The sequence below is a fragment of the Lepidochelys olivacea genome (assembly GCF_965140295.1).
Source record: "Lepidochelys olivacea isolate rLepOli2 genome assembly, chromosome: 4".
NCBI lineage: Eukaryota > Metazoa > Chordata > Testudines > Cheloniidae > Lepidochelys > Lepidochelys olivacea.
In genome coordinates, this window is record NC_140414.1 from 98,460,316 (window position 1) to 98,479,548 (window position 19,233).

The 19,233-nt window shown below is 41.3% G+C and overlaps 1 protein-coding gene across 1 annotated transcript in view; it reads left to right on the plus strand.

The window, feature by feature from the left end:
• FRYL (FRY like transcription coactivator) overlaps positions 1 to 19,233 on the plus strand; it is a 416,688-nt gene that overhangs the window by 333,478 nt on the left and 63,977 nt on the right. The window contains exons 49-53 of the mRNA XM_084625954.1: positions 644 to 784; positions 7,028 to 7,225; positions 8,703 to 8,864; positions 9,187 to 9,261; positions 15,609 to 15,785. Of these exons, the coding sequence (XP_084482080.1) occupies positions 644 to 784; positions 7,028 to 7,225; positions 8,703 to 8,864; positions 9,187 to 9,261; positions 15,609 to 15,785 (753 nt within the window). The remainder of the gene's footprint in view (positions 1 to 643; positions 785 to 7,027; positions 7,226 to 8,702; positions 8,865 to 9,186; positions 9,262 to 15,608; positions 15,786 to 19,233) is intronic.

Here is a 19,233-nt window from a genome sequence, read left to right on the forward strand (position 1 = left end):
TGCAGAACTGCCTCTAATGTAAGTGCTCTGCATGGAGAGCTTACCAGAACTGGCCCTTAAAATGCATTGCTTAAAACTGACAACCCCAGTATCTCTTGATTTTTATTTTCCCCTGTATGAATCTTTGAGTTTTTGTGAATATTTTATTGATAAAGACCATAGCAATTGTATGGATCAAACTTCTGTAAGCCTTATAGATCAAAAGTCCTGTATATAACATTATTTGCAGTTTTTCCTGTTCTTGTACAGTATTGTTAAAGAAACATACATATAAATTCAGGGAGCTTTGGGATTTAGAAGAGTTGTTTTATTTAGTCTGAAATATTTTGCTTGTAGGTCCTTTAGGCCTGTGCTAACATTTAAAGTATCACCAAAATTATATTACTTAATGAATGAAAGATGTGAATACAGAAGAAAAATACTGGATTAGAACATACTGTTCTATTGTACTCTGCTGTATTCTCTTTTCCAAGCCAGATCTTGAAGTTTTGAAATAAATCTTTAATTTACCACATAAATATAAAAGGGAAAAAGGAAATCTGTATCAAAGTTAGCTAGCATTTATTATTATATTATGACCTTTGTACTGTGTGCTGCCATCAAGCAACCTGATTAAAATGAACTTTTTCAATTTTATTTTTAGCTGTTAGAGAAAGGGTTATCCAGTATGCAGCAATCTTTATTGCAAATCATTTACAGTCTTCTGAGTCATATTGACCTGTCTGCAGCACCAGTGAAGCAGTTTAATCTGGAGATCATAAAGGTTATTGGTAAATATGTTCAGGTATGTATTCTGAAAATGTAAATAACCAGAAAACATTGTATATTTATGAAGTCAAGAAAAATTTCATGCAGATGCACTTAGCACTATTTTTGAATGCAGATTATTGAAAAATATAGTCACTTGACTTTACTAAGATGACAGCGCTAAGTGAAATCCAGTAGTGTTTGTTTTATAAGTAGTGGACCCAAACCTGTATACACTTGCCTATGTATTTAACTGTACTCACATTAGTAGACTTACTGACTTTAATGGAACTACTTACAAGAGTAAATTTACACAAATATCTATTTACAGGTTTGGGCCTCTATGTATATAGTGATAACAAAATATGAGCTTTCAGCTATTAGAGTGCAATTTTGTGAATAAGGGAATATGTTTACATCCAAATACTGCAGAAATTCCTTCTTTAGGCATATTTGTTTTCAAAGAGAAGCTTCACAGTTAAATGCTTATTTGAACTACTTGCACCAATATTAATGTTCCTCAGCTGGACACAGACACAGACACATTAAAGTACAGCTTCATGAAATTCAAGTACATTTCTTTAGATGATAGCAACCATGACAAAATTATGCCTCTGGTAATTCATTGTTTCACATTTGCAACACAGTTTATAGAAAATGTAATCCCTGGAAGAAATTTTGGCTTTTTATAGAAAAACTTCACAAAAATGCCTGAAGTGTATAATCATTTCAATCTACAAAGTTCTGATTTTTTTTCTTTATCCCTCAACTTTATTGTGAAATGTAGTTCCACAAAATGGCTTAATCGTAATTAACCAGGAAGAGTAGTATTCTCTGGAAATTTTGTTATGATAGATATGCACTTTAGTTATTGTCCTCTTGTCAGGAGACATTAGGCATAACTGGATGATCAATGTAACCATAGTTTGCTGGCCTGACATCTGCTCTCTTCACCTTTAACTTCTTTAGGAACACTTTTTTTTATCTCTGTTGAATATAATCTTAATTAGTAATTTATGTGAAGAAGAAATTAGCTGTTGGAATGCTGGTGGTAATGAAAGAAAAGTACATAGTCGTAGCTGGATGCTTTGGCAGAGTAGAATTTGTTCTTTTCAATAACACGAAGTGAAAAAGGAAAAGAAAAGAAACATTTTTATGATGCTTTAGATATGGTAGGATTGGCTAGTTTCTCAGGACTCTACAGTGAGAATCTACTGTTAATAATTAAATTTAGTAAAGAACTACCCAAGACTGCGTACATTTGTAGTGAGATGTACACAAGCATTGGGCACACCATAAGACTGAAGGCCAACAGATATCCATTACCAGTAAAGGTTCAGTTATTACTACAATTTGGAGAGTGATTGTTTATCTTATAAAATAGTAACTTTTAAAAAGTAACTTTTATTTATTATTTTATTTAAGAAAAAATCATTTTTACAAAGGTGTGAAACATACTGTTGATAAAGAGATTGCCATATTTTTAAATGTTGTTTAGCAACTGTGTATATATTTTCAAAGACTGAAGCTTTTTCAGTCAGGGAGAATCCTAAAACTTTGAGCAACATAAAAGCTCACCCTGCTGATATGCTTCTTCTGATGTGTTTTCGCTTTCTCTCCTCTCCTCCCCCCACCATCTTCCCAGCTGGAACTGCTCACTATTTTGAAGGCCATCAGTATTCAATTAAAGAGAGTGCACTTAGCCCATATGCTTCCTGTTGTGTTCTCGTACTCTTGTCCTGATTACTTCAAAGGCTGCTTCAGCCTGACCCCATATAAAATGCTTGTAGATGCTTCTGCTTTGTTTATGTGGGGGGTGTCTGAAACTGATTTAAAGAATAAAACCTTTTTTATGTATATATTGTTAAATTTAACCTGCACTGAAGTCTAAATAGTTAAAGTAAAGCTGCAGGAAGATATATCATCTATTCAAAATTTTGCTGAATCGCTTTTAAAATAGCATTAGAACAAATAAAGCAACAATCTTGGCAAAAATCCATCTAGTTCAGCTGTTTGGTTGTGAACTTGCTGTTTAAAATGAAATTAACAATTTTGGATGATTTGAAAAAAGACTTCAGTAAAGCTGCTTGAATTCTGAAATGGCAGAAGGAAGAAGAGGAAAATAGAGCCACTTTCCTGGAGCACTTTTAAATTTGAGCAAACTGCTTCCTTACTTCAAGTACCAATTCACAATACAATCCTTTGGACGACTAAGGCAATATTACCTTAGTACATAATTTTAAAATGTTTGTTCCAATAGAAACTGCTTCAGTGGTTTTGGTTACTTTTCATATAGAAGCACAAATACCTTCATGCTTTCTTCCATGCTGCCCCCACACACTTGGTAAGTGCTTCTACACAGCCACATCATTAGTCACCTTCAAATCCCTCCTCAAAACTCTGATGCCTACACAAATTTTCACAATGGGTAATTTCACTCATGGGCAGAGACCACTGCCTTACATGCAGGTTAATATTGTCTCATTGTTTCCTTGTACTCCCCCCATCTGTCCGTGTCCAGCTAGTCTCTTGTCTTATATTTAGATTGTAAACTTCTTGGCACAGGGATGATCTTTTTGTTCTGGGTTTGTACAGAGCCTAATACAGTGGCATAGCTAGGATGGGACACCTGGGTGGGCCCTGACTTTGGGTGGGTGGGTGGGCATTGAGGGGGGCAAGGGAGGGGCAGGAGGGATCGGAGCTGCTTCCCCTCACCCTCTCCAGCCGGCCTTGCAGTGGCGATGGACATGCTGGCCAGGGGTCCCTGGGGGCCCATGCGTGCATCTGGGGAGTGGGGTCAGGGTGCAGGGGCTTCCCTGCTTAGCCTGCCTGCCCAGCACTCCATCCGGGGAGGTGGGTTGGGGTGCGGTGGCTTGTCCCGCTCCACCTATATGCTCGGTGCTCCAGCCGGGGAGCGGGGTTGGGGTGTGGGGCTTGTCCCACTCTGTCCACTTGTAAGGCGCTCCAGCCAGGAAGAGAAGTTGGGATGCGGGGGCTTGTGGGCGGGCAAGCCCCCGTACCCTAACCACGCTCCCCGGCTGCAGTGCCGGGCAGGCTAAGTGGGGCAAGCCCCTGCGCCCTGAACTCACTCCCCAGATGTGCGCCTTGGCCCCTGGGGGCCCTCTGGCCAGTGTGTCCATTGCCCACTGCAACGCAGAGCGGGGCAAGCACTGGGGCCGGAACAGAGCCTGGCAGGATGGTGGTTGTCTTGGATGCTAAGTGGGTGGGCCATTGCCCACCCAGGCCCACTCGTGGCTATGCCCCGGCCTAATCGGGCGGAGTTCTGGTCCATGAGAGGGGCTCCTATGTGGTACAGTAATACAAATAAATAAAAATAATAGAAGAGGGCCAACTTCACTCTCAAATTCACACACATACTAAATATATAGAAAGCTTCTGTAATCTCTTTCCTAGACAGTAGTCTCTTTTAAAGGGGTATTATCCAATATCCAGAATTACCTATTTTTTTTAGGTTTTTAAAAAATATTTTATCATGTTAATTGCAATATTGCTCTATTAATAATTTTTTATAAAATAAAAAATACAATTTCTTGACAAAATCTTTCAGTATGTACTTAAAATTGCTGGTAAATATAGCTGTGATTTAAGTACAGAGAAAACAAAAGCAAATTGATATTCAAATATTATAATCCCCATTCTGCATATAGATACCCCCGTTGTAAAATAATATTTTTTGGAGTTCTTTTTCACCCTTACATCTGTTTTCAGTCTGCAAGATTTGCAAACATACAAAGCTAACTACCTAATACATCAGTTGTCCAGTAAATAATTATGTCAGCTTTAACCTAAAAATTCACGTAGAAACAATTTTTTAATTAAATACCTTAAGGATACTTTTATGGTGCAACTATTATTTGTGGCAAGTGTCATAACCCTTACATTAATTACTTTTTCTCTCTTAAACCTTATCTAAATATATCCGCATTAAGTCATTCTTAAAAAAGACACAACAGTGGTGGTTGTTTGAATAAGAGATGCACTTCTTAATGAGAGCACTAACTTTAACACCTAATTTGCTTGCTTTCTAATGTTTTCTAATTCATACATTCTTGAAAGGTGATATATATTTAAATAACTGATATCTGTCTGCAGCTTTGTCTCCATCTTAATAAAGATTTTGTCTGTGGCATTTCCTTAGTTTTAAAGTACACCTAATATGAAATTTTGGAAAGCAGTGAGTTTGTAGAGACATTCTTCTTGTTCTGACTTTGAAGTCCGCAGGAAGAGAACCCTACTCGTGCATACAATCTAAGAAGTAGAAGCAAGGATATCTCTTCCTGGGAACCTCGTGGAGTCTGCAGGAAGTGGGAGAATGAACCAAAAAAAAAAAAAATCAGCCCCTTCAATGTATTGCAGCTTTGCTCCTTTCTTTCCTGTAAATCTCCTGAGGTCCCCAGGAGGGTGAGACCCACTACTGCAGACTTTAAGAGGAACACAGGAGTTAGAGCGCCAACTGGGTAAATAGGATGTTTACTGAGATGTACTCAAACCCCACCCCCTATTGGTCACCAACCGGTTGATTGTGATTGACTGGTCGATCTTGGAGACTCTCCCTGTTGATCACAATCTCAGGCCACTAAAAGTCTGGTAGTGTAGCGGGGCTGCCGTAAGGCAGGCTCCCTGTCTGCCTTGGCACCACGCTGCTCCTGGAAACAGCCAGCATGCCCTTGCAGCCCCGTGGGACGGAGGAGCAGGGGTTTCTGTGCACTCCTGCCTGCAAGCACGACCTCTGTAGCTCCCATTGGCTGGGAACGGGGAGCTGTGGCCAATGGGAGCTACGGGAGTGGTGCCTGCAGAGAGGGGCAGTGTGTGGAGCCACATACCCCCGCAGGGGCACATTGGCCCCTTCCGGGAGCAGCATGGGGCAAGGGTAGGCAGGGAGCCTGCCTTAGCCCCGCTGCATCACTGACTGGGTGCTGTCTGAGGTAAGTGCTGCCTGGCAGGAGCCTGCACCCCAGCCCTGAGCCCATTCGTGGAGCCCATTCAGCACCCCCATATCCCTTCCTGCACCCAAACTCCCTCTTAGAGCCCATACCCCCTCATGGACCCCAACCCACAGCCCCAGCCCGGTGAAAATGAGTGAGGGTTGGGGAGAGGGAGGGATGGAGTGAGCAGGGTGGGGCTTTGGGGAAAGGGCAGGGTAGATTCTGAGTTGCACTTAAATTCAAAAAGTGATCTTATGTGTAAAAAGGTTGGAGACCACTATCCTATAGGCATTAGGATCCTCATTGGGGCCCTCAATCATCACCCTCAGGTGTCTTAGAATATTCCTCAGGTGTCAACCAAAGTCCTACTCCCCAAAACATGCACAAGCCTTGTGAGCTAAAATTGGATCATCAACCAAATGAGAAGTCTAAATAAGATTGTCAGTTTCCCAATTATACTATTTTGGCTTGAAAGGAGGCCAACTACTCTATTTGGGTTTGTTCTAATCTGCAGTCTAATAACGGTCCCCAACACGTCTCCTAAGGCTTGCAGTTGGGTGATGCCCAGATGACCCTTTCCAAGGCTAATCAGGAGAGAAGGCAGCGAGCCTCATGGGATGTGCAGAGCCGTGGAACACCCTCATGCTGCTACCATTCCCTCCTTATGCACCTTTTCTCCAATGCCTCCCCTTCTGCTACTTCCAAAGTCTCCTTTTCTCACTTTCCTTGCTCTACTACCTGCTTTCCTGTATGCTCTGTTATCTCCACTTTATTGTCTCTCTCCTTGAGGAGGAAGCAGAATGCAGGGTATATCCCCATCCCTACTATCCTCTGCCCCTTACAGACCATAAGGCCTTAATCTAGAATACAGAACACTGGGACAAGTTGTTTGTAGAAATGTTAGGAAGTATTATTTCACTATATAAAGTTCATTTCTTTATCACAAATTTTTTTTTTTATATCTGACTAACACATTCTAACAATTGTGTTTATCACAATGCATACATACATCAGACACTTTCAAGGCACATTCCTTCATGTAATGTCTTAATGCACTGTATAATGACAGTTTTATGCTATTCATTGCCTGGAGTGAACATGGCAGCTGAAATTTTGCCATATTTTGCTTTGTGCCTTCCAGACTTATATATACAAAGGGTACACATTGATATTGAAAGAGGTGAGCTTTTCTGTACGTGTTTTAAAACGGAAAAATCTGTGATTAACACCTGTCCACCTAAAGTATCATGAACAAAGTCTGCTGTGTGCTATAGATTGCTACATTTACTGGAAGTAACTATTTTGTAATGTGTGTACATTTTATTTTCTGGTAGAGTCCATACTGGAAGGAGGCCCTTAATATTTTGAAACTGGTGGTGTCTCGATCAGCAAGTCTCGTTGTACCTAATGATATTCCAAAATCTTATGGAGGTGATATAGGTTCTCCTGAAATCTCATTCACAAAAATGTTTAATAATGTCTCCAAGGAACTACCTGGGAAGACCTTAGATTTTCATTTTGATATATCAGAGGTAATTCTTATCTATAATTGGAATGTAATAATGACATCATATTACAATCTGAGATTCTCTTATTACTCATGTTTATAATGCAAGAGTTTTGAAAGATGTAATTAGAAAAAAAATAAATACAAACCAGTTTTTAAGATTTAATAATATTAAACTCCTAAGTAGTTTATTTGTCAGACTTAATTAAATTAGACTACTACTGAAAAGTGAACTTTGGGTCCTGTTTGGGCTCAATTTGTGTAATCCTTCCTCTTTGAGCACTTCCTCATTGGAGTAGCCTCATTAAAGTCAATGGGACTACTCACATGAGAAAGTGGTCACCAATATAAGGGTTGCACTGCCAAGCCCTTAATCATCATAATTTGCCAAGAATTGTATATTCCATTTTTATCTCAAAAATAATTTAATCCTATCCAGTGTATTCCAGTCTTGTCATAAAGCAGCCTATCTAAACTTCAGTCAAGATTGCATCTTTCTTACCAGTAGCATCAACTTTGACCTAAAAGGGCTTCAGCTATCTGTGGAAAATAATATGGTGCATATATACAAACCAAAAATGTCAGCTGTACATAAATTATTTTGTGATTCAGATTACATTCCAACTGGGACAGAGTTCGGGTCACAAATTTTAGTGCATTAGAATTTTCATTTTGGGCTGTGGTTATCAACAGTAAAATGGGCAGTAATTTTTGCATTAAACAAGCTCAGATTTTTTTTTTTGTGGAATTTGATGTATTTTCTCTGACTGTTTAACGAGTAGAGTGCAAGTTTTACATGTACATTTCTCACTGAAGTCACTAGGTTGTCAAACTAGACCAAATGTGTTTTTATACTTTATAAACACACCTTGTTACATATTTTGCATTTCAAACAAACTGTTTCACAAAATCCTTCATTTAGTCATAAAGCCAATAGTAGAGTTTGGGGCCAGTTTAAAAAAAGGGGGCAAAAAAGAGTACATTAACAGGCCATAACCAACTTCCCAAAGCTTGAGAGAGTTCAGATCCTGTGTTCTGGTGTTGGCCCAGATATATTTTAAGATGAGATTTGAAAAAAGATTGGCTTTCCTGTGTCAAGCTTACATATTTTTAAACAGGAGTGGGGGGCAGCAAATATGCAAGATACAACTTCATGCAAAATATGGGTATGTTCTTCGTATTCTGGCTCATGCTGCACCTATGGTGTGTGGGTGCTTAGTATAATCACATATGAGGTTCTGCTGTTGCTTACGAAATTAAATTAGTAAACTGAGTTTTAGTGTAATACTACTAGTAGTTCTGAAATTGATAATAATGTCTTACTAATAAATATTTGAATTTGAAACTAACATTTAGACAAGTTAGACAAACACATGTCAGGGATGGAATAGGTATACTTAATCCTGCCTTAGTTCAGGGGGGATGAACTAGATGACCTTTTGTGGTCACTGCCAGCCCTGTATTTCTGATTCTTTGATTTTATTTTATTTTTCATCTGGCAGACCCCAATTATTGGGAATAAATATGGTGATCAGCACAGTGCAGCTGGCAGAAATGGGAAGCCAAAAGTCATTGCTGTCACTCGGAGCACTTCTTCAACTTCATCTGGGTCCAATTCCAATGCCTTGGTCCCTGTCAGCTGGAAAAGGCCGCAGCTGTCACAGGTACATTATATGAAAATACAGCAAAATCCATGTGTCTCAATAAAAAGTACAGTGTAATGTATATAGTGTGTGTGTTTGAAATATAATTTGGAATCAACAGTATGTCTTAACAGTTACTGAATATTAGTTAACTATTTTGCAATGATAACTGTATTGGCATAATGAAAATCTTTTTTCTTTAAAGATATTTCTTAAGACCTCAACATCTGAGATATCTGCTTATAAGTATCAGATGTTTTACACTTGTAATCTGCCTGGAAGATTTTGTATTTCTAATAAGTATTATGCTATGTGATTTATTTATTTATTTATTTATTTTCAGAGAAGAACGAGAGAGAAGCTAATGAATGTGCTCTCACTGTGTGGTCCAGAATCTGGTCTCCCCAAAAATCCATCAGTAAGTATTTCTAAATTCCAGTAGCAAATACTAGTGCATGTTCAGGTCTGATAGTATTAATAAGAAAACAAAAAATATTTTGTCATAATTGCAGTTCAGAAATTCACAAAACTGGCTAATAAATTTCAAATTGTAATTATTAATGAGGAATCATCAAAGGTGCTTCCAGTTAAGTACAGCAGGAGTCCATTCTTGGTCCAGTGCTATTCAGTATTTTTACCAATTACCTGTAGGAAGATATAAAATCATTGCTGATAAAGTTTGCAGATGACACAAAGATTGGGTTGCTTGCTAAATGAAAGGTCATCCCATCTAGGAACAAAGAATGTAGACTATACCCTGGAAAGCAGCAACTCTGAGAGGGACTTAGTTGTCATGGTACAGTGTTTTTCAAACTTCGGGTCGCAACCCAGTACTGGGTCGCACGGCATGTCAGGCACTAAGTCTCTCTGGTCAGCACCACTGACTGGGACGTTAAAAGTCCTGTCGGCGGTGCCGCCCAGCTAAGGCAGGCTAGTCCCTACCTGTTTTGACACCTCGCTGTGCCCCGGAAGCAGCCAGCAGCGGGTCCAGCTTTTAAGCAGGGGGCTATGGGGCTCCGTCTGCTGCCCCCACCCCAAGCACTGGCTCCGCACTCCAGCCAATGGGAACTGGGGGGAGGGTGGGAGGTGCCCGCGGGCGAGAGTCACGCAAAGCCACTTGCGTGCCTCCGTCTAGGAGCCGGACTTGCTGCTGGCCACTTCAGGCGCAGCACGGTCCATGGTGCTAGGACAGGTGGGAAGCCTGCCTCTGTATCTTGGCTGCACCGCTGACCAGGAGCCACCAGAGGTAAATCTGTGCCCCAACCCCCTGCCCCAGCCCTAAGCCCCCCAAACCTAGAACCCCTTCCTGCACCCCAAACTCCTCATCTCCCAGCCCAGCCCAGAGCCTGCACCCCTAGCCCAGAGCCCTAACCCTCTCCTGCACCCCAACGCCCAGCCCTAACCCCCCCCCAAACCCTCATCCCTGGCCCCACCCCAGAGCTTGCACCCCGCAGGCCAGAGCCCTGACCCCCTCCCACACCCCAACCGTCTGCCCCAGCCCTGAGCCCCTCCCACACCCTAAACCCCTCATCCCCAGCTCCGTTGGGTCACGGGCATCAACAATTTTCTTCAACTGGGTCCCCAGAAAAAAAGTTTGAAAACCTCTGTCATAGTACTAACATGGCTACCCAACTGAACACAACCTCCCAGTGAGTTGGCTGTGGCTCAGGTTAACATGAATATATAAACAGCCGAATACTGAGCAGAAATGGGGAAGTATCAGACAGCAGAGGACTTGCTGCGCTTGTCTGTTCGTGAATCACCACTTCAAGAACATTTGACTGTGGTGGCTTTGTCTTCGGTGTCCTTGGCACTTCCTGGATTGGTGGCTGACTTATTGTTGATGGCACTGTTGTCTGCATCACGTCATACCCATCATTCATGGGTTACTGCTGACTTCCTGTTCAGTACTGAGAGGACTGACAGTGCAAATGCTATTTTTGGTACTGACAACAATTTTAGAGCACTCTGTATCTGCGGGTCTGATACCAACTTCTTCAGTTCCAATGCCTATTTCAGTAGTGTGTACCAGTACTCAAAGTGCCTTCGACTGTACCGTCATCGGTGCCAATGAGGCTGGCATAGTGGACTGAAGATGATGTGGGCCATTTATTGGCTCCATCTGGAGTGGCTCCTTCATTACTGCCAGACTACTTGGAAGGGTCTTATGGATCAAATGTGGAAATCTCTCCATCTCCTTCGCGATACTGCTCTTAGAGATTTGTCAAGACCTCCTGCATATCGCTACTGCTCCCGCAGTAGGGAAAAAGCATCCTGGCTTAGCTCCTACTAGCCACCAATCTCATATCCCTATCCCTAGTGACCTCCTTGGAATCCCTAAGAAGTTTCTCATTTGGCAAGGTCCCAGTCATCGACTCAGTCCAGGGCCAGATCATCTGTTCCTACAGGGGTCTCTCCACCTGGACCACCTGTTCTAGAGCTACAGTCTGAGGGAGCTCCCTCTGACCTGGTACAGCCTGAACCTTTGATACAGTTACATATGTGACCACATGAGATTCCAGTGATTCTGCTTTCCTCTTTTTCCTCTTCATCAGATAATGCTATGGTGCCTGAGTCCTCATCTCCAGTACCAGAGGAGATGAATGACATCGTCACTGGGTATTCGGGCTGTTTGTTCAGAACACCCATAATTTAATGGCTGTTCTTCAATTCTCAACTCTTGGGAGAGTCTTTCTCCCTAAACATAAAGTGATATTGAAACCTGCCAAATCTCTGTGGAATATGCCAGCATCTATAGCACCTGTAGGTATGTGTTCTGACCTGGGACCATGCGGGTTCTGGGCTACTGACACTTCCACATTGCCACTGGAAGTTTACACTAGGATTTCCACTGGAAGACGCTGTTGAGCTAGGCTTTGCAGAAAGTACTGCCCAGCAGGGCCTGAATGGCTTCCACTAACATCCCACTGATAGGCTGATGCTAGTATTTAAACCAGAAACCCATCATGGGGATCTGTCTGAGCAACAGCACTGCCTGCCTGCCTCCATTCCAGACCTTGTTGCTGTCGACCCTAGACTCTGGCTTCTGACTCCGGTTGGTTCTCAACTATTTGCTTGCTGTCTATAACCTGGCACCTGATCCTGACTTCCTGATATCCTGACCCAGTTCACCCCAACTCTGCTATTCGCCTGCAACTTGGTGCCTGACCCAGACTTCCTGACATTGTGACCCTGCTCCCCCTCAGCCCTGCTACTTCACTCCTGATTGCAACTTAGTAGCTAACCAGTGCACACAGTCTGCCCACGACCCATCCTGACAACGTCCTCATGCAAGAGAGTGTTTTTTTGAGTGTTTTTTCTTGCATTCACCTCCTAATTCCCTGGTTGTGACTGCAGAAACTAAGAGAGTCTGGCGGGGAGGTATAAATCTACTAAAGACAGAGTCTAAACGGTTAGATTTGATGGGGAGAAAAGTGTATTCAACCTGATCATTGCAAATCCACATTGCCAACCAGCAAGCATTATTGTCTAAATAAGACTTTGTAAATTAGGACTCCATGTCCAAATTTATGGATAAGTTCCGTGAATCTCCAGGGAAGAGTTTGAGTCATTTATTACAGAGGGACATTTGGTGGCCAGGATGTCTTTAAAGTTAGCACTGGATATGGCAGATGTTTCATGTAAATCTGTGGTTTTAGCTGTGACGATGAGAAGGGCCTCGAGGCTATAGAACTCTAGCATAGTTCTTGAAGTTCAACAGGCCATAGAGAACTTATCGTTCAGTCAGTTTTTGTTTTCTGAGAAAACTGTCTAGACTTCACATTCGTTTAAGGACTACAGATCTACTTTATGGTCTTTCAGTGTTTACGCCCAGGCCATAAGAATGTCATTTTGCAGGTCAACAACATCACCAGCAATATTTCTCTAAGCGATACTTTCATCAGTTGTCCTACCCTGCTAGGTAGCAAAGTTTATCTGGAAATGGACATAAATTAAAGAGGCAAAAATCTTCTGGCTCTACTTTTACTCAGTCAGCCTCTCCTCCATCTTCAGGGAGGAGCAACCTATTTGACTTTTATATCAAGAACAGCATACCACTTGTGAACGTTTCAAACCTGTCTCATCAGTCTGGAGATAGATTGTCTCACTTCTACAGTTCTTGGGAAACAATAACTATGGACAGATGGTCCAAGCACTGTCTGATTAGGTTACACCATACAATTTCTGTCTATCCCCCCAATTCTACTTCCCTACCTATCCCTTTTCAAGGACTCCTCTCATGAGCCTTCTGTTCTGCCCACCATTGTAGAACGTCCAGAATCTCTGGAGGCAATTGGACAAGCCTGTGACTTGCAGGTAGGAGGACAGACCAACTTCAACCATGCCTGAAGAGGAGGAGGATGGAGGTTCTTCAGCAGGTTTGGCCTTTGTGTGCTCTAGGAGCTATAGAGGAGGCTCCTCCTCTTCATCAGGGAGAGGGATTCTACTCTTGGTACTTCCCGATCCCTAAGTCCAAGGTAGAGGGTGAGATGGATCCTCAATCTCTGCAGTCTCAGCAAATTTCTCATGGTTACTATTCTTCCTGCCTGAAATTACAATGACTGGTTTGTTGTTCTCAATCTTCAGGATGCCTGTTTCCCTGTGGTGATTTTCCCAGGCTATGGGAAGTTCTTGAGATTCCTTGTTGTCAGTCAACACTGTCAGTACATGTTTCTTCCCTTTGGCCTGTCATCAGCCCCACAGGTCTTTACCAAATGCACGAAGGCGGTAGCAGCCCATGTCAGAAGGAGGGGAATTCATGTCGTCTTGTACCTATATGATTGGCTGGTGAGAAGCAGATCTAAAGAACAAGTCCTTAGTCATGTCCAGTTCACACTGGACCGCTTTGATCAACTGGGGGTGATTTTTCAAAAAAAATAAAGTCGATATTGACTCCATCTAAAAAAATCAAGTTCTTTGTCCCCCCTTCTCGCGTCTATGAATTCAAAGGTCTTTCTCTCACACAAGCAATTCCAGACAATTTGGTGCCTTTATCTGGATCTCCAGTCTCATTCTTTGACCATGGTCTGTGTATGCATAAAGATACTAGGACATGTGGCTGAATGCATTTATGTGATTCAGCATGAAAGATTGCATCATCATCCTCTTCAGGCATGGTTGAAGTTGGTCTGTCCCCCTAGCTGCAAGTCATAGGCTTGTCCAATTGCCTCCAGAGATTCTGGATTTTCTACAGTGGCGGGCAGAACAGAATAATGTATGCTAGAGTGTTCCCTTTGCCCATCGTCCACTTTGGTGACTGATGCCTCCACACTAGGTTGAGGAGCACATCTAAGGGTATGTCTACACTACGAAATTAAATCTATCTTATAGAAGTCAATTTTTAGAAATGGATTTTGTACAGTCGATTGCGTATGTCCACACTAAGTGCATTAAGTCGGTGGAGTGCGTCCACAGTACCGTGGCTAACATCGACTTTCGGAGAAGAGTCCGCAAATTACAAATCTTAAAGGCAGAACCTTCATATACTTAGTTCAAAGACACAATGTCCTTAAGTCAACATCCAGAGTTTTTGTCCAAGGTATTTACTTGTCTATATTCTTTCCTAAGCTGCACTCATATGTAGATAAGGAGCATTTCCATACGTTAGACGTAAGGCAGTGCTTGGTGTTCTGTCTGGAAAGGACTCAACCATTTCATTCATCACCTCAACTTTTTGTCTCCTAATAGAATTTCATAAAAGATCTGTTGGTTTCCATACAGACAATTTCCAAGTGGATAACTTCCTGTATTATCACAGTTTATGGAGTAGCTCAGACTATGTCCCCACAAACATTATGGGCTTATTCAACAAGAGCCCAAGCAATGTTGGTCGCATTTCTCAGAGATGTTTTAGTATTGGACATTTGCAGGACTACTACATTGTCTTCTGTGCATACTTTTACCAAACATTATGCTATTACTGCAACATCTAGGTCAGGTGCAAGCTTTGGGAGAACAGTTGTGCAGTCACTGTTTATGCAGACTCCAAACTGCAGTACCTATCAGAACTTGCTTGTGAGTTGCCTGAGTGGAAAACACATCTGCAACCGCTCAAAGAAGAAAAGACTGTTACCTGTATTGTAACTGTTGCTCTTTGAGATGTCGGTGCGGATGTGTATTCCACGTCCTGCACTCGGTCCCCTCTGCATTGGAATCTCCAGTCTTAGAAGGAGCTGAGAGGGGGTCAGGGTGGCACCACCCTTACGTAGCCACAGGAGGGGCTACAAGGGCCACAAGTTGCAAGTGCCACCATGACAGGTACTGCTAAGCAAAGTTCTCTGGCTTCAGTGCACTAGGCATGTGCACACCTGAGAGAAATACGTGTCTGCACTCACATTGTGAAGAATAACAGTTGCAATGCACATAAGTAACCATCTTTTATGGATTCTTCATCACTTAAATCAAAATATGGTATCTTTCTAAAAGATCAGCGGAAGTTATTGAGCTTACTACAGGAATTAATGAGTGAAACACTGTAGCCTGTGTTATGCAGGTCAAATTAGATCGTCATAGTAGAATCTTCTGGCCTTAAATATCTGTTTATCTCATGGTTCCAGAAATTAAATCCTGGAGATTTCTTCTCCCCTTATTGCATCTTTCAAATTCCCAGTTAATTATATGCATTGCCAGGAGAATTACATATTGTATAGTTTAAGAGTAAAGGCTTCTAGTAACACTGTATCTTCCATCTCATAGGCTTCCCTGTATGTTATCTATTAACGTTATTTAAGCCATGTTTATTTCCATTATTATCTATTTCTGTAGGTTGTGTTTTCTTCTAATGAAGACTTGGAAGTTGGGGATCAACAAACAAGCCTTATTTCAACAACAGAAGAAGTAATTCAAGAGGAGGAAGTGGCTGTGGAAGATAACAGCAGTGAACAACAGTTTGGAGTTTTTAAAGATTTTGACTTTTTAGATGTTGAGCTGGAAGATGCAGAGGTGAGACCCTGGACTTTCTTTTTTAGAATTGGGGTTTCTATTTTAGAATGTTTTAAAAGCTGGGTTATGTTGGTACAATATTAAGGATTGGACAGCAGTCCCAAAACTTCACTGATTTTGATTTCCATCAAAACAAAACCTTGACTACAAATTTTGCAATGTCCGATGCAGGTCCCAGTTGTCTTTATGAAGTTGGGTTTAACTCCCCACTTATTCTGTAAGAATATGTTTTGTAGCCAGGGAAATAATAATTTTGACAGCATAAGATTTTGTTATTAAGACTGTGAAGCTTTGCCCACTGTGTAAGAATGCTGTCTGGTGCGATGGAATAGCATATTAAGAATGCACGCAATGTTAGGTACTCATGCGTTTCTACATTTCCAGAATTTCAAGTAGTAAGATAGCAATAGTATATACTGAAATGGAATACTATCTCAATGAATTGTCAGACTATCCCACCTGTGACAAAGCTCTGTCCTTGCCTCCGTGGGTCCTGCGTTTCCTGGCGGATTTCGCTAGCCTCAGAGGCTCACCGTGACCCTCCACGTAACCCTTCTTTCTCTAGAGACAAGGGTCACAGTCTACTGAACCATTTTCATCATAAGCCAGCAAGGGAGGTGAGGAGAAATTATCCTTCCTTGCACAGTCTCTGTTGTCTCCCAGTCTCAGTGATTAATCAGGGGGCAAAGGTGGGGGGGAGAAGCCTGGGCCCACCCTCTACTCCGGGCTCCAGCCCAGGGACCCTAATAGTAACTGCTATGGTAGCTGACCTTTTAGAAACATGACATGTACAATTCTCTGGGCTACTTCCCCCACAGCAGCCCTCATTTCCTCAAGCTCCACTTCACCCTTACTTCAGGGCCTCCTTCCTTGTGCCTGATATAGTGTGTACTACTCAGCCTCTCCAACAGCGCAACTTCCTTCCACAGCTCCTGACATGCATCCCCACCTGACTGACTGGGAGGCTTTTAATTAGTTTCAGCCAGCCCCTGATTGGCTTCAGGTGTCCCAATCAACCTAGCATTCTCCCTGCCTTCTGGAAAGTTCTTAATTGGCCCCAGGTGTCTTAATTGACCTGGAGCAGCTTCCATTTCACTTAACCTGGAACCAGGGATTTGTTTAGCCTGGAGCTAATATATCTGTCTCCCACTACTTTTCTATAGCCATCTGGCCTTGCCCCGTCACACACCCTATCACACAAGTTTTATATTTATATATATTTATACGTTTATAAAGCTGCCCTTACCTTTGCCATTCATATTGTATCTGATTTTGTGCATTTGTTTTCTTTTTTCACATTTTTCATTCTGTTAAAGTAATGAAATTAGGTAATAAAAGGTTTAAAAGTTAACAGTAATAATAATAATTCATATTTGTTTATTTTTTGTATTGTGGTAGAGCCTCCAGACCCCAACTGTGGATCATGGTCCCTTTGTGTTAGGCATTGTATGCACACAACATAATTTAAAGGTCTTAAACTGACCCCCAAAAGAAGGAGTGTGAAGAAGGGAGTGAGAGTGAAAAAAGAAATCAGTACTGTCTGTAATTCACCCTTGTTACATCTGGTTATTATAGTACCTACAAAATATTAAATTAATTAAGAACCTTGGAAGGTTTTTAGATTCAGATGAGTTCAAAAAAGCCTAGATATTCATCTGAACTTTGAGATGCTCTCTCTTTGCATCCCTGGTTTCTCTATCCCTCTTTGCAGGCTCCTGATCTCTTTTTTCCTGATTTCTTCTCCCTTCCCCGGAGGCCTCCAGCGCCTTACATCTCTCCCTTCTGCTGATTCTCGTGTCCCCGGGGCAAATTACTTGTCCAGTACGCGTATGCCCACACACACCAACGAGGTGTCTGGTATTCTGTGGCCTTCCCTTTTGTCCTATATCTGATCCCCCTAAATTAACTGAGAATAAGTGAACAGTTGAGAAGAGGTAGATTCAAAAGCATTAAGACCCAATAGAAAAGTGGCCACAACTGCAGGCCCTACAATTTTAACATCTAAAAAACAGACGGGTTTGTGGGCCGCATACGTATTGCTTTTCTTGAACTTCAAAATGTGGTTCAATGTCAATTTTAATAGATCAGGCTGAGGTACAGCCAGTTCTTATGCTAGCTCAACCAGTTCACCCAGCCCTATGTCAAAATTGTGCACTGCCTGTTACCAATATATGATATGGAGAGTTAACCAACAAAAACACAAAATTTTTAAGTGTAGGACATCACTTTTATATGTGACATAATGGAAATATAGTAATTTATATTAGAATTTATATTAAAATATCCTGCATGCTTTTTTGCTAATACTTAAATGTTAGTAATATTAACAGTCTGAGGAAAAAATAGATTAGTTTAAGGATGTTTTCAGTGCTTTAATCCCTAGCTCTTCATTTACGTTTGCATGCAAATACTCTGTCCGCTTCTCTGGAGCAAACAAAGTCACTGAGAAAAAGTTGGAAAATATGCATGCTTGCATACTGATAACATTTTGAATCTCCATGAGAGACAACCAGTTGCTGGAGTAACTTTGGAATTGGTATTGTCAAGTTTGAGGAGACTAGACCTGTGGGCTGGTTGAGAGAACCATTCTTAAGGAATCTTATTGGCTATATCATTGAAGGATTGATAAAGTCCCCAGAAGAAGCCAAAGATCTTACCTGTCCACTTAGAATGGAAAAATAGTGACTAAAATATAGATTTCACTCAAAACCACACACCATCCTTCATATCTCAATTGGAAAATGAGAAAAGGGAGGATCCATACATTTGTGTTTAGGGTCCTCTTCATAAATATTGATGTTGAAAAGTACTTAATATCTTTCAGAATGTCTAGTTAAAAATATGTCAAAGTTTTCCTCCAATATGAGTATAATTATGACTTCATATGTTTTGTCAACTGGATGTGGACAGTTAAAGTCAATTTAAGATTCCATCTGTGTTGAAGTTCAAGGATTTCATTCACTGCTTGTTTAAACAGTTGTTTTACATGTTACACCAAGGAAAATGTACCATAGACATGTTGTTTTAAGTGTTTTGTCTCATAACCAATTTTACATGAAAAGAGAAGTTAAAATTTTTTTAGCTTTTTTGACAAAAGCTTTTTCCAGAGCTTGAATCAGTCTTCTACAGTTGGCAAATCATACATAATAGAACCTTTTCCCCTGGTTATAGTGTATCTTAAGTGTTTGTCCTCGTTCTTTCTAATTATGTGTGTTTTCCTTTTTGCTAACCAGGAGCTGCAGGTAAGTTGCAGCCTGGTGCAGTGGCTTGTTTAATCTGTTGTTGTCTGTGGTGTGTTAGTCTGTGCTTTGTAGTCAGATACATGTAATATTGGTACAGATGTGATTGTAGACAACATATTTAGTGAGACCCCAATACAAGATATTCGAGAGAAATTTGAGAATCGTACTTCATTTTATGCGAATTGCAGATCATTTGCCATATATCT